Consider the following 19,249-nt stretch of genomic DNA (forward strand, 5'->3'; position numbering starts at 1 on the left):
CATGCAGGGATGAGTCTGAGTTCAGGCACAGCTGGCATCATCATCCCGTAACCTGTTCTGGTCTGGGTATATTTGTGAATGCGCTTGCTCGATCCGAGTGCTTCAACAAAGTCAGACAGACGACAGGCAGAACGGTGCAGCCTGCTGGTCTGCTGAGTTGTCATGTCCTTCTCTGTGTTTCTGCTGCTGATACAGGACACTGAGGACTTCCATCCTTTTTTGGAGTTCAAGGCCAGATTTGCATTCCTGGAGAGAAAGACTTCTTAACCAGCTCTGTACTCATGCAGTGCACTATTGGCCAGCTGGCAGCTATGCAAAGTGTGCCAAAGGATGATATGTGGTGCCAAGGCAGAAGACAGAAGGAATACATTTTTGGTGCATTGGTCATATGATCCAAAGCACAAGCGGAAAATCATTGTTTTTGAGTTACACTAGACTTATTTGGATATTGAAGACAACTGCATGTATTTTTAATTGTTTTTTTTAGAAAAATACTCTCAATCTGCAGCAGAAAAGTTTTTTTGTTTCCCTCCTCCCTTCCAGTCTCCTCTGCATCCAGACTCCCCCGTGAGGAACCAACAGAATCCCACTCTCAACCGGTCTCTGCTCGTTAAGCACACTTGCAAATATTTTGACTGTTATCATGCAGGAGCCACACCATTACACGAAGATCATGTGAATAAAAGAATTTAAAGGATATAAAAGAAGAAATGCGCGCTCTCGGCTAGGGGCAGCATCAGCACCAGCATCCAGTGCGCGCCCCCGCTCCGGTAAAGGCTGCCCGAGATCCCGGGAAGAGGAGTTGGAGCTGCGCTAGTTAAAGTTGGTCCAAAGGGGGGGTGAAAGGATGCTGAAGAACAATCTACGATCTAATTAACATAGTCTATACGGAGAAACGTGTCCTAAGTGAAGGATGACTTGCAAAATACTGAGCATATGCCTCTTATTTTTGGGTTTTCAACATTGCTTATCACGTAAGTCTTGTGAAACAGCAACTGTTCATATATTATCTGCTGCTAGAATGTTATTAAAATATTTCAAAGTGTATTTACATGCCTAATCTGCATACTGTTTAGAATCTGATTCGCTAAGAAAAAGATAAGCTTTGGTATTAAGTAACAAATAGGACTGCAGGGCCAAATGTAGCCGGGGGTGTTGGGATCTTTGAAGGACAAGACACGTTGCGATAAAAGTAGACATCCTGCAAACAGAGATCGTTACATTTCGCTGCTCGTCTTGGCTATTATAATCACAGTAATGCATTGTTTTGTGGGACCTCATAAAAAAAAGTGTGGAGCAAACCGCGTCGGTCCTGCAGAGGTGCGCACGGTGATCTCCATCGCACTCAACTGTCTGCATTGCAGTGCTTTCTGTCAGTAGGCACGCAAGTTTCTGCACCGCGCGGGTTAAACTCTCGATTTCTTTGCAAAGCACGATGCACCTTGAGCGTCTACTTTGTTGTTTAGAGCTAATATCATCGTCCCCAAATTGCTTCACCGGTGTATGTTGCTGTTGTCGAAAATCCGCTTTTCAAAGTAGCGGCCGAAAGAGCAGAAGCTCAGCGTCCTGACCGGGACCAGCCCACTGCAGTACTTTTTTTTTCGGGTAGCCTGTGTTCCCATCACCTGTCCACACACGCTCTGCATCCTGCGCACGAATTCACCTGGCAGGGAAATGATTACTGCAAGATCAATGCAACAGTCATGTGGTGGCTTTAGTTGGACAGAGGTGGGGCTGTGAATGGGTTTAGGGAAAGGTAGCATCTACCCCTCTGTCACAGAGCTGTGCATACTAATAAGCTTTATGCGTGATGTCAGTGTCAGGATGGCCTCAGAATTTTGACTGTTAGTTAACCCCATCCAGAGCGATGCATGACTCGTTAGTTTTGATCGCTTGACGATCAGGAAAGAGGGATGCTTGGTCATGTGACTTGCTGATGGCTAAGAATGTGAAATTTAGGAATCGAAGGGTTAGCCACCCCTGTTGAGAATTTGCATGTGTGAATTTTACATTGACATTGTTCACCTTCCTGAGCTCTCTCAGACAAGTTATTGCAGGAAAGTAATATTCCTGTCAAGCACTGTGCAATTATTTGAAGGTACATCAAGTTTTTTGTCTTGTCATATGCTGCTGAAGGTCTCTCAAGTGGTATGATGGGTGTGATCTTGCTGTAGCATCAGGAGAATTAAAGAATGAACAGGAAAGACTGAGAGGGGGCATCATTACATCACTGAAGTGTGGACTGAGATCCTGCTGGTTCTTTGTTGCGGCCCAACTGGAAGTGGACAGTGGAACTATGCCAGATTAAAATGGAGCCTGCAGATCCCAAAGTGCGGTGACTCAGTCTTGGGTTTAGCTGAGACTCACTCTGTAAAGCGTGTGTGTGTGTGTGCGCGCGTGTGTGCTTGAATTGGAGAGTGTGATGCATGCGAATAAACCTTAACTTTATGCTTTATGCATTCTGTCATGGTTAGCAGCCCAAGCAGCAGGAAACCAGCTGTTTTGGTCCATGTGAGGGGGACTGATAGCTGTAAAGACGTTGATCTGTGTGGAAACGTAGCTGTTATGTTCTTTTAGACAGAAAGATTGAGCCATTTCAGAAAGTGATTCTGATGTGCTGCTTTGTTCATGCTTTTATTCCTGGCAGCAGGCACCACCCACTGTGATGCCAGCCTGGGCATAAATGATTTATTCAACCCCTTTAACAGAACATGCTATATTTTTACTATCCCTATGTGCTGTTCTATCGCAGCTTTTTTTTTGATATAATGTTCATGGACATCTGCATTCAGCTGCACACATATAAGGCTGCTGTCTGAATCTTCAGCCACACCTCACGGACCAGTGACAGCCAGAGGAGGTGCCTCTCTGCATACTGTATGTGACCAGCAGTAATGTTGTGTCAGACCAGACGGAGCAGCCTACACTTACAGCAGACTGATGATTCAGCAAATGTGGTGTTAGAGCTCTGCACAGCCACGCTGCTCCCCACAGCCCCTTCATGATAAACGGAGAAAGAGACTACGCTGTGTGGTGCATAGAAGGGTGGAGTGGGGTGGGATGTGCAGGATCACAAGCAGAGGGGTGACTTTATTCTCTGCACAGCCGTCAGGTACACTTTAGGTGCTGCAACATGACAACTCCCGCTTGGGGAGAGAGAGCAAAGAGAGAGAAGTAAAAAATAGCGAGATGATAATTAGGAAGAGTATGAGGCAATATGATGCAGTGAGAGCAAGAACGAGTGGATGCTTTTCGGAGTTGAGATAAAGATAAAGACCGAAGACGTGAGATGTTGAAAAGGTGGGGGTTGTAGAGTGCGTGACTGTCATGAAAAGGAGGAGCCGAGGAGATGAGTGTCCCAGGTTAACCTGCTGTAGCTTGGCATGGAGCTGCTCTCTACATTCAACATCAAATCCGTTTCCTTGCTAATTGAGGAATTGAAGCAAGTCAATATAAGCCATTAGCAGCAAATGAACATTGTCTAACTGCAGGACAAAGATTCTAAATATTTTTGCTTGGGTAGCCATTTCAGCAGTGCATCACTTGAAATGGCTCCATATGTAGCAATGGAGTGGTGCACCAGAGATCTGTTATTGATCATGTGCAGCATAGCAGGCATTTCTGTATGACAAAGATGGTGAGAAAGCCTCTAAGGGAGGCTGACAGAAGTAGGCAGAGACTCAAGGTCATATTTCCTTTGCTCAGCATGTTTTTTCCAGCTGAATGTGCCGTGTGTCCTTGCATGAAAGGTGACTGAACTCCTGCTGGTGTGGCTAACTTAATCTGGCCAAATGTAGCAGAAAATGGCATATTTGTACCTTAAAATGGCTCAAATTTCATGTGTAATTGTGTAATTCAAAATAGTGTAAAGTAGTGGTTGAAAACTCCCTGCTCATTTCAGTGTTTTTTTGGCAGAAACCACTCACCTTTCTGCTCTCTAATTCTTTCAAGTTATTGAAAACCTGAGTATATTCAGTACCCTTCTTCATCTTACTTCATCTGCAACCTGCATACTAATTCTGCTAATGCCTCCTGTTTCCAGTCACTGTCTACTGCCTTTTCTCCTGTGCTCTATGACCTCTGTGACTGTAAGAACAGGGATAACAATGCCAGGACTCCTGTTTAACAGTAAACATCTCCAAGTGTTAGAAGATGATTATACTGATAAGAGAGAAGGAAGAGGAAGATTCAGATCAGATTGGAGCTGCTCTCATTTATGTTATTTGTACTTAAACTGGTCATGTACACACTCAGATTAAAATGTATATAGTGTTCTTAATATTCATATAAAACCTGATCCATCTCTCTCTATATTTTTTAGCTTAGCTCTTAAATCTCTTGGGAGCATTAAAGAGCATACTTGGGCACTTAAAATGAGACAGTGTTTCTCTTGCAGCTTAAGGTGAGGGCATCACACATTTATCCTCAGCAGTGACACAAGCAAGATTAGGCAGAATTATGGTCAGTTTTAATAGCTGTGGGCCAGGGAGCGAGCCTGAGTGGATGGACGGTGGTTCTGTCAGTCTCATAACCACTTTCAGAATAGCTACTTAGCATGGCAGAGCAACAGTCCCAGTTTGATTTTGACTTTCTGGCCCATGAAACAGCAAGTACTTTTTAAACAAATTGCACAGAAATATTCAGACAGACACTAACACACACACACACACACACACACACAAAGACATTCATGGTGTGCATCTTTTTCATTTTGCTGTTCTGAACAACAGAGATCCAGATCCATTTATGTACTCTGCTGTGGCTGTGCTGTGTAAGTGCACAGCATTTACAACATTTATCCCAGAGATATCAGTAGATATCAGGTTTTATCAGTAGCTGTTAGCCATATTTTACTGCTAGTCCCACCCAATCTGTCAACAAATGAAGATGCAAAGATAGTGCACTCTAAGAGCAGAGCCTTGGTTCACCATCTTATAAGGACATTCTCGAGGGACTGTGCTCTCCTGTGCAGTATGAATCTGGGACCCTCACTATCTGTATGCCAGAAGACTGAACATGTTTGTGCTATGCTTTGAATTTAATTGGATTGATGTGGCAACATTTGTTTTTTTACATGTAATGGCACATGCACTAGCCTCTAATTAAACTCCAGATAGTCTTTTTTTTATCAAGCTGTGCAGCTCTGCCAGCCTTTGTTGACTAGAACTGTATAATTTTGGATGAGAGAAATCCTTCTTAATAACTCCTGACCTTGCTGTCCTCCTTATTATCACTGCAGGAGAATGTGTCGATCCGCTGGTCTCTGGGCTCTATGCCTCTTCCTTCCTGGCCTCCTCGAGATATAACTTCCTTTATTCGGCCAATTTTGCCAAATTATATGGTAAGTTCCTAATTTAGTTCATCCATGATATCACACCATTCGTCTCAGACCTTTCTAAAGGCGAATGTTTTAACTTTTCATGGCAGGAAAAGCACAAGTGTATCTAATAACATTAATAATGATTCTGGTCCATTTGGGTGTGCAAGTGCATTATTATGTTATTAGTTACACCTGTGTTTTACAAGTCAGAGTGGTCGTGGTGACGAAGAGCTCATCATACAGTAGCAAAAAAATGAAACCGAATTAGGAAAAGTGATAACTTTGTCAACTAACCTTACAAATTAACTAACAGATATTTTTCTAGCATGAGTAATTGGCTACATTAAGCTAAATAATTTTGTGTTCCTAAAAGCTTTTCCTGTCCCAGGCAAAACAGTGCCTGTTCCCCCACCCCAAATTTGAGTGAGATTTAAAATGGTCGCCATAAATTACTGGTTCACTTGATGTCACACTTGCTTTATAAATGATTTCATCCCTGTCAAACTGTATCTGTGACTCTCCAAATCAAATACTCCTCTTTTTCTGCCTCAGGCAGCAGTGGTTGGTCCCCATCTCCCAGAGACAGACAGCCATGGCTGCAGGTGGACCTGGGCAGGAAGTATCGATTGAGAGCCATCGCCACTCAGGGGACATTCAACTCATATGACTGGGTTACCAAGTACACCCTGCTCTATGGAGACCGTCCAGATTCCTGGACGCCATACATAATGAAAGGAGGAAACTCTGTACGTGTCACTAATCCAGAATGGTTGGGGCGGGAAGAGAGCCATAACAGGAATGAAGCCAGGATTAACTAGTCAAATGTAATCTTTACAGTCAATTCTCCAGTCAGTGGGTGTTCCATTTTATTCATTGTCACTGGCACAGAAACAAAGACAGAGCAGCATATTATCTCTCTCAACACTGACAAAGCTAATCTCATCATCAGTTTATCCCAGTCTCTTAATAAGGCGGTAACACTATTGCAGTGAGTCAATAACTCTCACCCCTCTTTCCCTGTCCAATTTGTTTGCAGACGCTGCCTGGGAACTGGAATTATTATCAGGTGAAGAGGAATGTCTTCCATTACGCCTTTACTGCTAAACACATTCGTCTGCTTCCTCTGGCATGGAACACAGAGAATGGAGGGAAGATTGGTGTGAGGCTGGAGCTGTTTGGCTGCTCTTATGGTAAAAAGGACTGATGGACGCAACACAGGGATTTTCTGCCTCTGATTCACATCCAGGGACATTCTACAATCCCAGTGCTTAATCATATTTGATAATATGCCACTACATCTAAGTGCCAAATATTCATATGATATGTTCCTAGTTAGTGAATGACTAAACTCACCTGATTCATACTCTGAAAAAATAATGCCAACTCATCTGAAGAGCTCTGGGAAATGTGCCATGTAGCTGTTACTTGTATAATCCTTAAAACCCCAATAAATGCTACATAAGACTCTGTATAAGCTAGCCTTATTTGCACACTGTATAAAAATTGAGCAATTGATGATTTTGGAGGTACTGAATTTAGAAATTTTGTCCACAGATTCCTATGTGCTACAGTACAATGGGGATGACTCAGTGGTGTACATGTACCCAGAAAAGAGGTCCCGTACACTGCAGGACCACATTGCCATAAACTTCAAAACTCTGGAGCAGGATGGTCTGCTGTTACACAGTGAGGGGATTCAAGGAGACCTCTTCACCCTGGAGCTCAAGAGAGGCCGTCTTTATCTGCACATCAGCCTAGGTACAACCTCAGTTGTTCGTTGGATAAATAAAGTTGGACATGTTTTGGGCATACACTAGGATACGGACATGGCCACAGGGGAGATCCATAACGTTTAAATTTATGGAAGAGATTTTCTTCTAGAGTTTGGGTAGAGTAAGTATTATCACATGTGACAATGATATCCATCTCAGAGAGAAAAAGTCTTTGCTATATCCTGCAATAAAGCTGAGTTGTCTAAGAGACAGATCTGGTTAGAATGACCGGGGCTCCATGGTCTTTCTATTGTGAAAGTAAATTTATTGTGTCCTTTATTTTTCAGGGAGCAGTGTAATACACAAAGTTGATGGTCGAATCACACTGACTGCTGGCAGCCTTCTTGATAATCTACACTGGCATTATGTCACCATCAAGCGCTATGGTCGACAGGTGAACTTCACAGTGGACAGTCAGACAGTGACAGGCATCTGTAATGGAGAGTTTACACACCTGGATCTGGATACACAGGTACCTTGCAAATCAACCTTGCAATTCAACTAATTTGAATGCTCGAGCCTGATTTTTTGCATTTATTTACAATATGTATTCATTTTCTGGGCAATGACAATGACTGGGTGCCTTAATTACCTTTCACCTAGTTGTACGTAGGAGGTGTCATAGAGCAAAATTTGCCACACCTGCCCACCACACCAAATTTCCGGGGCTGTCTGGAAAATGTGTTCATCAATGGCATCAACATCATCAACAAGGCTCAGAGAGAAGAATCTGACATCCGCATCCCACGAAATGTACTTCATACCAGTAATAATATCACTGTTTCCAATAATCACCATCAGTTGTAATAAAAAAAGATTACTATATCTGTCCCATGCTCACAATACCATTATAATCTGATCTGATTTCTCTTTCTTCCCTCAGAAAAAGATGCATTTTGCCTGCAGGGACATTCTGCTCAAACCGATGACTTTTGCCGGCCCCAACAACTACCTGCAGGTACCGGGCTTCTTCAGGAGGCCCCGTATGTTTGTCAAGTTTAAGTTCCGCTCATGGGACTACACAGGGCTGCTAATGTTCACACGATTTGCTGATGACCTGGGTGCCCTTGAGCTGGGTCTAAGCGAGGGACAGATCAACGTCACTATATTCCAGCCTGGCAAGAAGAAACTCCAATTTGCTGCAGGTGGGCTAATGCATTTTTTGGCCTTGCCTGATATGACAGAAAAGATTGCATTTAGAGTCAAGAGGAAATGAAAAACCCTTTTAGATCACATCCCCAGTCATATTGCTTCCTGGAAAACAAAATATATTGTTGCTTACCTAGGCTTCAACCAAACAATTATATCATGATATCCACCAACTCAATAACTTACCTCTCGATAATTCACTGAGAATCAATCCTTGAGAAATGTTGTGCATGTGATCTTTGTAGTGATTATACTGATCTAATTGTAGAAACCTTGACAAGATTTTTTCCAATCTCTAGGATACAGATTAAATGATGGCTACTGGCACACAGTGGATTTGGCAGCTAGAGACAACCTTCTGACCCTCACAATTGATGAGGAGGAGGGGTCTCCACTAAAGATCACTAACCCTTTCACAATTCGGACAGGAGACCGTTACTTCTTTGGAGGTGAGGTGATAATTTTAAACAGTTGTTGCTCCTGAAATGAACTTACAAATCTGTTTGCTTCATATGTTTGCCTTCATATATTTGCACTCAGGTTGTCCGCAAACCAATAACACAATAAGGAAGTGTGAGACCAAGCTGAACCGCTTCCACGGTTGTATGCAGCATATCTTCATTGACAATGAACAGCTTGATATCGACATTATTTTGCAACGGAAATGGGGGCGCTATGCTGAGCTGTTACTGGGCACATGTGGCATAACTGACAGGTAAGTAAAGTCAAGTCAGTTTTATTTATATAGCATATTTAAAAAAAACAGGAGTTGACCCAAAGTTACCAATTATGAACCCTTATCATATCATAGTGCAATAGGGATTCATTACTTTTGTGTATCTACTTGACTATTTTATGGTGTTGTCAAAGTGCTTCACCACCTCATGCAAGTTTCACTTCATAAAGTTTTATCTCAGGCACAAAGAAAATAGGGATTGTTACAATGAAAGAAAGAAAATGACAAATTTGTCTCATTTTTGTTACACTTAAACACTCAATATGAGCCTGTGTTTTGTTTCCAGATGTACTCCAAATCCATGTGAACATGAAGGCAGATGCATCCAGTCCTGGGATGACTTTATCTGTCTGTGTGAGAACACAGGCTATAAAGGAGAAGTCTGTCACATGTGTACGTGTTGGCTGATAGTCTTATTACTGTAACAAATGTTTCTTACAGTTAATTAACCTTGGTCCATGCCATAATTTTTCTAACAATAATAAATTGATCATCTTGCTTGTCAAACAGCGGTTTATAAAGAATCATGCGAGGCGTACAGACTCAGTGGCAAGTATTGGTCTGGAAACTACACCATCGATCCTGATCTCAGTGGGCCGCTGAAACCATTTGAAGTGTACTGCAAAATGAAGTGTAAGTAATCACTGTCACTATTAAAATACAGCTTCATCAGCAACATGTTCAGTATTAGCTGGATCCTCAGTGGACTGTTAATGAAAAGTTGGGAGAGTGAAAAGTCAGGTTATCATGTTCCTGTAATGAGAACTGTGTACTGAAATTTCATGGGAAATAAAAGAGCTTATGAAACAAGATGAGGCCAGCTGTTTCTCAAGTCTGTTGAGGTGTATTATTATGCGTCCTCTTTAATAGTCGTCTGTGTCAACCTTCTGTTGACATTCTTTTCAGACGTTAATTCAATTTCTTTTCATAGATTGTTGTTCCCGCCATCTTCCTTGAATATTTTATCACTATCACCTGTATCTGTTGTGCCTCTTCACAGCATACAAAGCTTGGACAGTGATTATGCATGACCGTGTGGATGGCACCAAGGTGACTGGGAGTTCTATAGACCAACCATACATAGGAGATGTCAACTACTGGAATGCCTCCTGGGATGAAGTCACTGCTCTAGCAAACACTTCCCTATACTGTGAGCAATGGATCGACTACTCCTGCTACAAGTCTCGTCTCCTCAACACCCCCAGTAAGTGGCCCTGGTCAGTTTATTCAGCATGTAGTGTGCTCATGTAAAACTAAAAGAACAGGAAGCTTAAATTATTGACACCATTTTCTTTTTCCAAATAGATGGAAGACCTTTTGGTTACTGGATTGGTCGCAACAATGTGAGTCACTACTACTGGGGTGGAACATTCAGAGAAATCCAAAAGTGTGGCTGCACTATCAACCAAACCTGCGTTGATCCCAAGTTTCAGTGCAACTGTGATGCTGACTATAGACAATGGTGAGAGAAGGATACAGTGAATTGGTTGAGTCTGTATCTATGGCACTCATGATGAGGTCTTAACATCCCCCCTGTGGCTTTTCAGGTACTCAGATAAGGGCTACTTGGACTTCAGAGACCATTTGCCTGTCAGGAGGGTGGTAGTTGGGGACACCAACAGGACCGGCTCGCAAGCACACTTCACCGTTGGGCCACTCCGCTGCCATGGCGATAGTGAGCTTAAATACTGTGACAGCTCACATAAGTTCAGTTTAGTTGAAAGGTTGAAAGCTGTTTTTGTAAACATGTTTTCATTGCAGGAAACATCTGGAACACCATAGCCTTTACCAAGCCCACCTACATAACCTTCCCTACCTTTAGGCCTGGCTCCAGTGCTGACATCTCCTTCCACTTTAAAACCTATCGAGACCATGGTGTCTTCTTAGAGAACTCTGATGAGCAGCTTCGAAATTTCATACGGATAGAGTTGAATAGTAAGTTGACTCATCTGCTTGTGGGGAGGCTATGGAACTCCTCTGCATATACAACTGAGAGATCTAAGAATTACTGTTTTTATTCTTCCTTTGTATGTCTTCTTTCCTCCTGCAGCCACCCATAACCTTGCATTTATATTTATGGTTGGTGATGGCATCATTAATGTGACACTACACTCCCCTGTGCCACTGAATGACAATGAGTGGCATTTTGTTCAGGCTGAGATTAATGTGAAACTGGCCCGGATCAAGGTTGATTATCAGCCTTGGGCTGTCAGGCGTTTTCCAGGTCAGACTTTCGTCACCATGAAGTTTACACATCCTCTCTTAGTAGGTAGGTTGCTTGAGGTAAACGTGGAAATTTGAGATTTAAAACTAGCATGACACAGTGTGCATTTAATGTGTCCTTTCTAAATTTTTAAATGAGGATGAATTGCCACTGATAAAAGTATTCTTTGTAATAGGTGCTGCCAACCGTACCCTAAGACCATTCTTAGGGTGTCTTCGAGGGTTACGAATGAACGGTGTTCCTCTTGATTTAGAGGGGAAAGTAAATGAAGAACAGGGTGTAAGGAGGAACTGTACTGGACAGTGTCTCAATGCTACTATACCGTGTCGAAACAGTGGCCAGTGTATCGAGGGCTACGCTTCCTACACTTGTGACTGTAACAACACAGCTTTTGATGGCTTCTACTGCCACAAAGGTAGGTGCATACATGTTTCTTTAGGCTCCTTTGAAGCCTTGACAAAACCTTCACAGAGTGACTTACATCATCTGCAGTAATACTTTGGAAAAGATCTCTAATTCCACCATGATCTTTTCTAAGATATCGGTGCTCACTTTGAGATTGGCTCTTGGTTGAAATACAACATACGAAAGAAGCCTGTATCAGATGAAGCAGCATGGGCCAACTGGATTGACCCGCACTATGACAACTTCAGTCTGGGCTACAATGACACATCAGATGACATAGAGTTCAGTTTCAGCACTGTTCACACGCCAGCTGTGTTGCTCTACATCAGCTCCTTTGTCCAAGACCACATCGCTGTTCTCCTGAAAACTGATGGTAAGAGAAACTAGAACTTGTCAGAGATTCTTCACAGTTCTCAGAAAATCTATCACAGCAGTTGATGTATTCATCAAAACATATGCTGTCGGTGTCTGTCATCTCTTTTATCCCGACAGGTAGTGCAGAACTGAGGTATAAGCTGGGTCTGATAACACATAAGTACGAGCTGACTCGCCGAAACCTGGCAGATGGATTCCCCCATTATATCAACATAACCAGACACAACAGAACCATCAAAACACAGGTTCATGCTCTCTCTGCTGTCACTGTGTAAACTGTGTAAAATACTGTATTATGTCTAACTAACTGTTGTGCACCCACCCATCCCAAGGATGTGCAACTAACAGATCTTTCCAAAGAAGACTCCAGTTTTCTTAAAATAACAGGAATACAATAATCCATGAATTTTTACACATCTTGAAGGAATTCTTTAACATTTTTGGGTATATGCTTATTTGCTTACTTGTTAGTTACATAAGAAGACTGAGTCTCATATGTGAAGTTTAGCCTAACATAGAGACTGGAAGCAGAAAAACAGAAATAAGCATATTTCCCAAAGTGTCTTTGTTTTTATGAATCAATTCCCATCATGTAAAGATGAGGTATATGACTTGTTTTGCTGTGCTGACAGGTGGATTACATGGAGCCCATTGTGGAAAAGATAACTTTGGTGGAGGACGCCAGGTTTGATTCTCCAAAGTCCATGTTTCTGGGCAGAGTGATGGGTAAATATTTAATTGACCACTTGTTGGTGAGAACATGCAGTCTAATGTATTTATCTTGCTATCAGTATTATTAATGCATTCATTATTCTAAGTGGGAACTGTTGAGGTTTCTGTTTGCTCTTTCAGAGGTTGGTGACATTGACTATGAAATCCAAAGGCATAATGCTCCAGGCTTCATAGGCTGCATATCTGGGGTGAGATACAACATTTACGCCCCTTTAAAGGCCTACTTCCGTCCAAATGAAACAGACCCTCCTGTAGCGACACAAGGCTATATCTCTGAGTCCAACTGTGGTGCTTTCCCTCCCATCCTGGGTTATGTACCATGGGAGGCAGACCCATGGTTCACTGGTATCGGTAAGTTTATATGTCCCATATTGCATCACTACAAAAGGAAAATATTATTTTGTGTTCCTTCACTTACTTATTTATTTTTTTTTACCTCTGCCTTTCAGAGTATTTCTATATCCATGATGACCTAGGCCTGCTTTGGATAACTGGTAAGACTAAATGTTTCTCTCTTCTTTAATACTCTTTGGTGAGATGTTGCCATTTCTACACAATTACTGCATATCTACCCTGTCTCTGAATTGCTGCATTCAAACATAATAATATGACATTTAGCAGTTTATTCAGTTCATCGTGAAGCAGTGCTCCTCTTCCTCATTTCTGTTTTACTCATAATTTCCCTCTTGTCCCAGATGACACAGATCTGCTGTTTGAAATTCTCGTCCCTTTTTCATAAATCCTCTAATCCTAAATTAGAGCAAGGTTGTCAGATTCCAATGTGTGCTTTTGAATGTTTATTCAAGCATGGCTGCTTGCATAAATTTATTACATGTGAGACAAAACAGAAATGATACTTACTTCTAATCATTTATTATTTTACTGTAGATGAGATTATGTTTTTAATCTACTCGAATATGGGAGTGAAATGAATTTAACGGAAACCTATTTGCCTTGACTTGAACGTTTGTATACTTATCCAGCAGTTGATTATTTACAGTACAATAACTTGTACTTAACTGTGAATTAAGTCTCCTTTATCACCACGAAAACAATCCCTAAAATTATACAGCAATAACAAAAGGCAACAAAACATTAAGAGATGATGAGCTAAGGAGAGACAAAAGGAAATTTTAATAGCTATAATGTAGTTAAAAAACAAAATGCTATTAGACAGTATTGGTAGTTAATGTGTCGACATAGATATTCATTAATTTTAACGAATTTTAAATTAATTCATCATATTGAATGAAATGAATGGAGTCGTCATATCAAAATTAACACAGATATCTGACAACACATACATGAGTACATTAAAACAAGTGGGGTGCTTTGCACTATGTTACAAGAGCACATGTTGACCAGACCATCGGCATGCAGCAGAGTATTACAGATGAGGGAAATAATTAGAGCAGGTCCCCCTGATGAGCAGGAGAGGCTGGAGTCTCAGGATTAAACTGCAGCACAGAGACTCTGTGCTCCATCCCCGTCTGAGACCTTTACTGGATCAGCTATATTTAGTCTGCATGGGCCCGGCTTACCATTCATCACTGATGGATGCTTCAGCTTAATAGATCATTCAGATTCAGAGGTATTATGCTAATGCGGGACATCAGTGTCATTTATGTTTGGTGCACCATTCGGGCATCCCAACAATGGTCCCCCATGGTTATCAGACATCATCCCTGTCTGATATATTGCTCGGGATAAAATGGTTCTGACAGGGAAATTACACCACTTGTTTTAAATATAGTTGATAAAACAAAATGGCCAGTGTTCTGATGAGCTAATTTCTGTTGTGATGTTGAAGACATATGTTTTTCCTTCATGTGTCTTGTGACAACATCTCTCTAACAAAAACAGAAATGTAAACAGAAATAAATACATTTTGCTTCCTTGCTGCTCTAAGCTCTGTGTTTGGTGCAAAATATCTTTGCAACAGCATCAACGGCCTCCATTCTCTATGTCCATTTATTGATGATATGAACCTGAGGGGCTGAGACCTTTTCTCTACGTGCATTGGGAGAAAGGCTGGGAAAAACATTTCACCAGTCCATTGCACAGTGAACATACTGACTGACAAACAAACACACATCTACAGGCAATTTAATGTCTCCCATTTACCTGACCTGCATTTGCTGGACCATGACAGGTAACCCAAACAAAAATGGGGGGCCATTAAAACAACACTCAGGAGGGACTAGTGTAAAGACTTGCAGGCAGCCATCTTATAAAACATGTGAGCACATTACAAATCTAGGAATCATTTGACTTGACCTTTAAAAAAATCATGAAACCTCTTACAGACTCCAGCTAATTCAGAATGCAGCAATGTGTATGTATAAATTCAGAATTGATCAACCAAAACATGGAATATGGTATTTTGAGGCCTGCAATCATGCTGAGTTAATTTGTGATCATCCCCAGTTTAGCATTCTTATTAATAGTTTTTCTGTCTTTCATTGCTATGTACTGTATATATTTCTCTTCCTTTTGCCCTATAAAGCCCCTTGAAGCCCATTTGTATGAAAAGGTACTATACAAATAAACTTGAACAAAAAAGATTACAAAGAAAAGGAACATGGTAGTGTGGGCAGAATAAAAAAACAGCAGAATTTGTACCTCATAAACAGAAAAAGAAAAGATTAAAATATTTAGTTAATAATACTGGCCAGTCTGTGTCATTGACAGGTGAATTTTGTTGTATGAAATACAATAACATGGTGGCACAATGGTGAGATGGTTAGCACTGTTGCCTCATAGCAAGAGGGTTCCAGGTTTGAATCCCGGTCTGGGCCCTTCTCTGCAGAGTTTGCACGTTCTCCCTGTGTCTGTGTGGGTTTTCTCCAGGTACTCCAGGTTTCCTCCTACAGTCCCAAAAACATGCACTTTAGGTTAATTGGCTAAACTACATTACCCCTGGGTGTGAGTGTTTGATTGTCTGTCTTTGTGTATCAGCCCTGTGACTGACTGGCAACCAGTCCAGGGTGTATCTCGGCTCTAGCCCATTGTCAGCTGGGATAGGCTCCAGCACCCCGCGACCCCACATGGATAAAGCAGTATAACAAAATGGAGGGATGGAAGTACAATAACAAACCAAATACAAAGCACACAGCCATAAAGATGTTGTAGAAATCCTGATGTAGTTATTTTGCGTGCAGTTTGGGATGACTTCAGTTTCAGATAGTGGTGGTTCTGGGACTGGGCTTTTTATGTCATTATAATGTCAATATAGATCATTTCAGACCTAAATTCACTATTTTGCCTGATATAATGTAAAAATACTGCATTCAGATCAATTCAATTCAGCATTTCAATCAAATGGTGCCTGTTCTCATTAGTATCTCTGAGAGCAGCTCTTTCCTCATTGTGCTGCAGAATAACTGGCTGTGCTATTTTTATCCTTTATAGTCATTGTAATCCTGGCATTGCTGCTGCTCTTTGGAGGCCTGTATAGCATCTACGTCTATGCGTATCAGCAAAAGGGCAGCTACCGCACCAATGAACCCAAGAACCTGGAGTCCCCTAGCAGCTCCAGGCCACTGACTGAGACCCTGAGGAGAGAAAAAAAGAACCTCCCACAAATTGAAGAGGAGCTCAGGAGTGACTAGCATCACTGGACCTTTGGGACAGCGGGTGGGGTTTGACTGAGGGTTGGGCAGAGGGAAATAGCTCTTACAATAACCACAAAAACCTGTATTAAGTTTTCTAATTCTTTTGTTCTGTTTTTTCACATTTTAGTTTGTATTTCTTTCTCTGGTTGGGTGGGATCTGATGCCTGGTGCTCTACATAGTATGTATTTTGGTAAGGGTTTAAAAAGTCACCTCAAGCCCCATGTTGCGTGAGTAGCCAAAATGTCTCACACTGTAAAGCAGGGTGAAATACTGAAGTGCCTCATCTGAGCAAGCTTGACATGAAGTAACCACAATAGCTTATTCAGATTGGGTTTAGATTTGATGCTATGGGAACAGGAATTTAAGGGATGTTTAATTATAGTTTGAACATCAGTTTAAAGTATTCAGGCTCTTATTGACTGATTTTTTTTTCCCTGAGTCATTTTTTTAGACCAACTAAAGCTATCGATATCTTACTGTATAGATTTATTGCCATCTAAAATATACCTTTTGCAGACAATCTCTCATAGAGCCATTTTTGACATCGTAGCTCACAATCCCAGCTTGGGTTTGAGCTGTGAATATATCTGGGAACCGGAGAACCAAAATCCAGATCACTGTAACCAAAATGGTTTTCATGAATAAAAACAACCAACTGAAGGAAGAACATAGTGACAAGCATGAAGCTTTGAGATGTTAAGCTTTGAAATGATACACATAAAGATTGTAAAAGGTATATATGCTTATATTTGTTGTACAGCAGCCTATAACAGTACCTATACAGAATGGCACGTGTAAGTGGTTCAGAATTGCCATAGTGTCAGTAGATAGCTGCTTATGCTCAGATTCCTCACACATCCTCTACTCTGTGGAAAATGAGAGTGTGATGACCATGTACCTCTTAGTGTGAAAGCTAACAGACTGTCAGTTTGCTGCAGAATGAAAACAAAAGCTGAGGTGGTGAAGCTCGCCTGGGATGTGGTGACCTAAATATATCCGAGTTCTCACTCCTTCTGTCTTACTTCTGTCTGCTTATATTATGGTCAAGCTGCCAATAGCTGCTCGGTGCTACAGATTGTTTGACGTGGCAGACATCTCTAACAACTGTATTAAAAAGAATCTTCTCATAATCCTTTCATCCCAGATAATAAGCATATTTCAGGAAACAGTTGATCCCAGTGGCCATGCGGAGAAGCATACACACACACACACACACAATATGTACAGAGGACCACAAGAGTGTAAATGCTAATCTTTTACTTCTAACTCATACTGCTAGAATATTTTTTGCATTAGGACAGTAGCCACCATGCTGTCATCGCTGATGCTGTTGCTCGTCTAGCTGCTTCCTGTGGAAAGTTTGAAAATTCTACTGACAGTCCAATGAATGAAATTTCCTACTCTGGCGAGATGAAATTTCGTTTGATGTGGAGTGAAACAAAAGCTTAGGGCTACCATCGCTCACTGCAGCTCCTCCTGATTATAAAGCACTGTTGTTTATGTGAAAAAAAGGGAAAAAAAGCAAAACCTTTGTAACACATTAGCTATGCATTTGTAGAGCATGAGCGCACTTTGCAGTAACATGCAATAATATGAGCTTCTGTCAGCCGCCAATGATGTTAATGTTTAATTTGCATTAGCAAGTGTGTAATGAGTGTATACGTGAATATATGAAAACAGAGTTCAACAACTTTTTTATTCCTGTGGTTTATACAAAACTTAAAAACAGTTATGTGGAGTACTTTGAATGTAAATCCTCTGACTCTATAATGTATGAGCAGACAATACAGTGAAGGTTTTCATTGTATAACCTGCATAGCAATGAAAGTAAAAGTATGAATGGTAGCTTTTAAGAATGCTCAGGACAAAGAAAGTGCAGTCCCTGTTCTCTGTAGCACTGATACATCTCCAAAACTCAACCTCGTTGGATTCTTCCATTACAGATGGGCAGAACTGTGCGAACTTGTACAGTGAAAGCATGTACAGAATATGTAAAAACTTACTGTACGGACATGACTTGCTAATAATGTATGAAAATGTACAGATTTGGTCAAAACTGGCACTTACAGGCTATATATAAGGATGCTGCGTGGGAAAATGAGTGAAAATGAAAAGTGAACAAATAGAGTGAAACTGTTGGTTTGTGATTGACACAAAGAATAGTTTGTGTTTTTGTTAACTGGACAATCACCACTCAGAGTTCATATTAGGCACAAGCCAACAAACTTCGTTGCCTATTAGGAAATAGTTGTCTTATGTATTATGTAAATGTATACACCTTGTTGTACTCATTGGTAAAACTACTATAAACACTCAGCCTAGCAGTGTCACTTCCTTGCCACTCACTACTTAATCATGTGTGGTCCCTGAAGTGTGTGTATGTGTGACTGACTGGTTGTTCAGCTGTTTGTGTATTCAGTTTGCCCACCAAGATACAACCAGCAGCTGTTAAAGAATGAATCTTGATAAACAACAAAAAGCAAAAAAGAAAGAGGAAAAAACTAAATAAAACGACGTGCACTGATGCCAATTATTCAGCTTACTTATTGTAGTGCACCAACAATGCTGGTAGATTGATTATATGCAGAGCAGTTCCCCAAGTGTCCATCTGGCAACCCAATATTGAAAGCAAGGGGGTAAATTAAAAGGAATAAGACAAAATGGCCAGTAGAGGGGGTAGGTTAGCAGGATCTTGCTGGCTCAAACAGGGCATCTGCTGATTTTATAAGACAACGAAACATATTTTAATTCAATTCAATTCAATTTATTTATATAGCGCTAAATCACAACAAGGAGCACAAAGGAGCATTTTTAAGGATTTTATGGAGCACAAAGTTAAATTGGAGTTATTCAAAACTCAGGATTGCACGTAATTCTGCTCTCAGTCCTGTCAACATAGAACATAGAGATGTTAATGCTCA

At 41.2% G+C, this 19,249-nt stretch overlaps 1 protein-coding gene across 1 annotated transcript; it reads left to right on the top strand.

The window, feature by feature from the left end:
* The first annotated feature begins 374 nt into the window (after positions 1–374).
* Positions 375–18,880, top strand: cntnap1 (contactin associated protein 1). Its single transcript, XM_046415041.1, has 24 exons — positions 375–974; positions 5,240–5,341; positions 5,873–6,066; positions 6,357–6,510; positions 6,875–7,078; positions 7,380–7,564; positions 7,696–7,845; positions 7,976–8,237; positions 8,541–8,690; positions 8,782–8,956; positions 9,264–9,370; positions 9,488–9,610; positions 9,978–10,181; positions 10,283–10,439; positions 10,525–10,652; positions 10,739–10,912; positions 11,028–11,246; positions 11,377–11,616; positions 11,740–11,979; positions 12,099–12,226; positions 12,614–12,707; positions 12,834–13,064; positions 13,163–13,207; positions 16,125–18,880. Exons 1-24 carry the CDS (start codon positions 914–916, stop codon positions 16,322–16,324), a joined length of 3,927 nt encoding a protein of 1,308 aa, XP_046270997.1. The 5' UTR covers positions 375–913; the 3' UTR covers positions 16,325–18,880.
* Positions 18,881–19,249: the final 369 nt, after the last annotated feature.

This window comes from Scatophagus argus, chromosome 16 (assembly GCF_020382885.2).
Source record: "Scatophagus argus isolate fScaArg1 chromosome 16, fScaArg1.pri, whole genome shotgun sequence".
In the NCBI taxonomy this organism is placed as follows: domain Eukaryota; kingdom Metazoa; phylum Chordata; class Actinopteri; family Scatophagidae; genus Scatophagus; species Scatophagus argus.

Bases quoted from the DNA above. Each gene is read 5' to 3' on its own strand.
- cntnap1 (XM_046415041.1), top strand. From the start codon at position 914: ATGACTTGCAAAATACTGAGCATATGCCTCTTATTTTTGGGTTTTCAA. The intron at 6,067-6,356 runs GTACGTGTCACT...ATTTGTTTGCAG, and splicing joins TAATGAAAGGAGGAAACTCT to ACGCTGCCTGGGAACTGGAA. The intron at 11,980-12,098 runs GTAAGAGAAACT...TTATCCCGACAG, and splicing joins TGTTCTCCTGAAAACTGATG to GTAGTGCAGAACTGAGGTAT.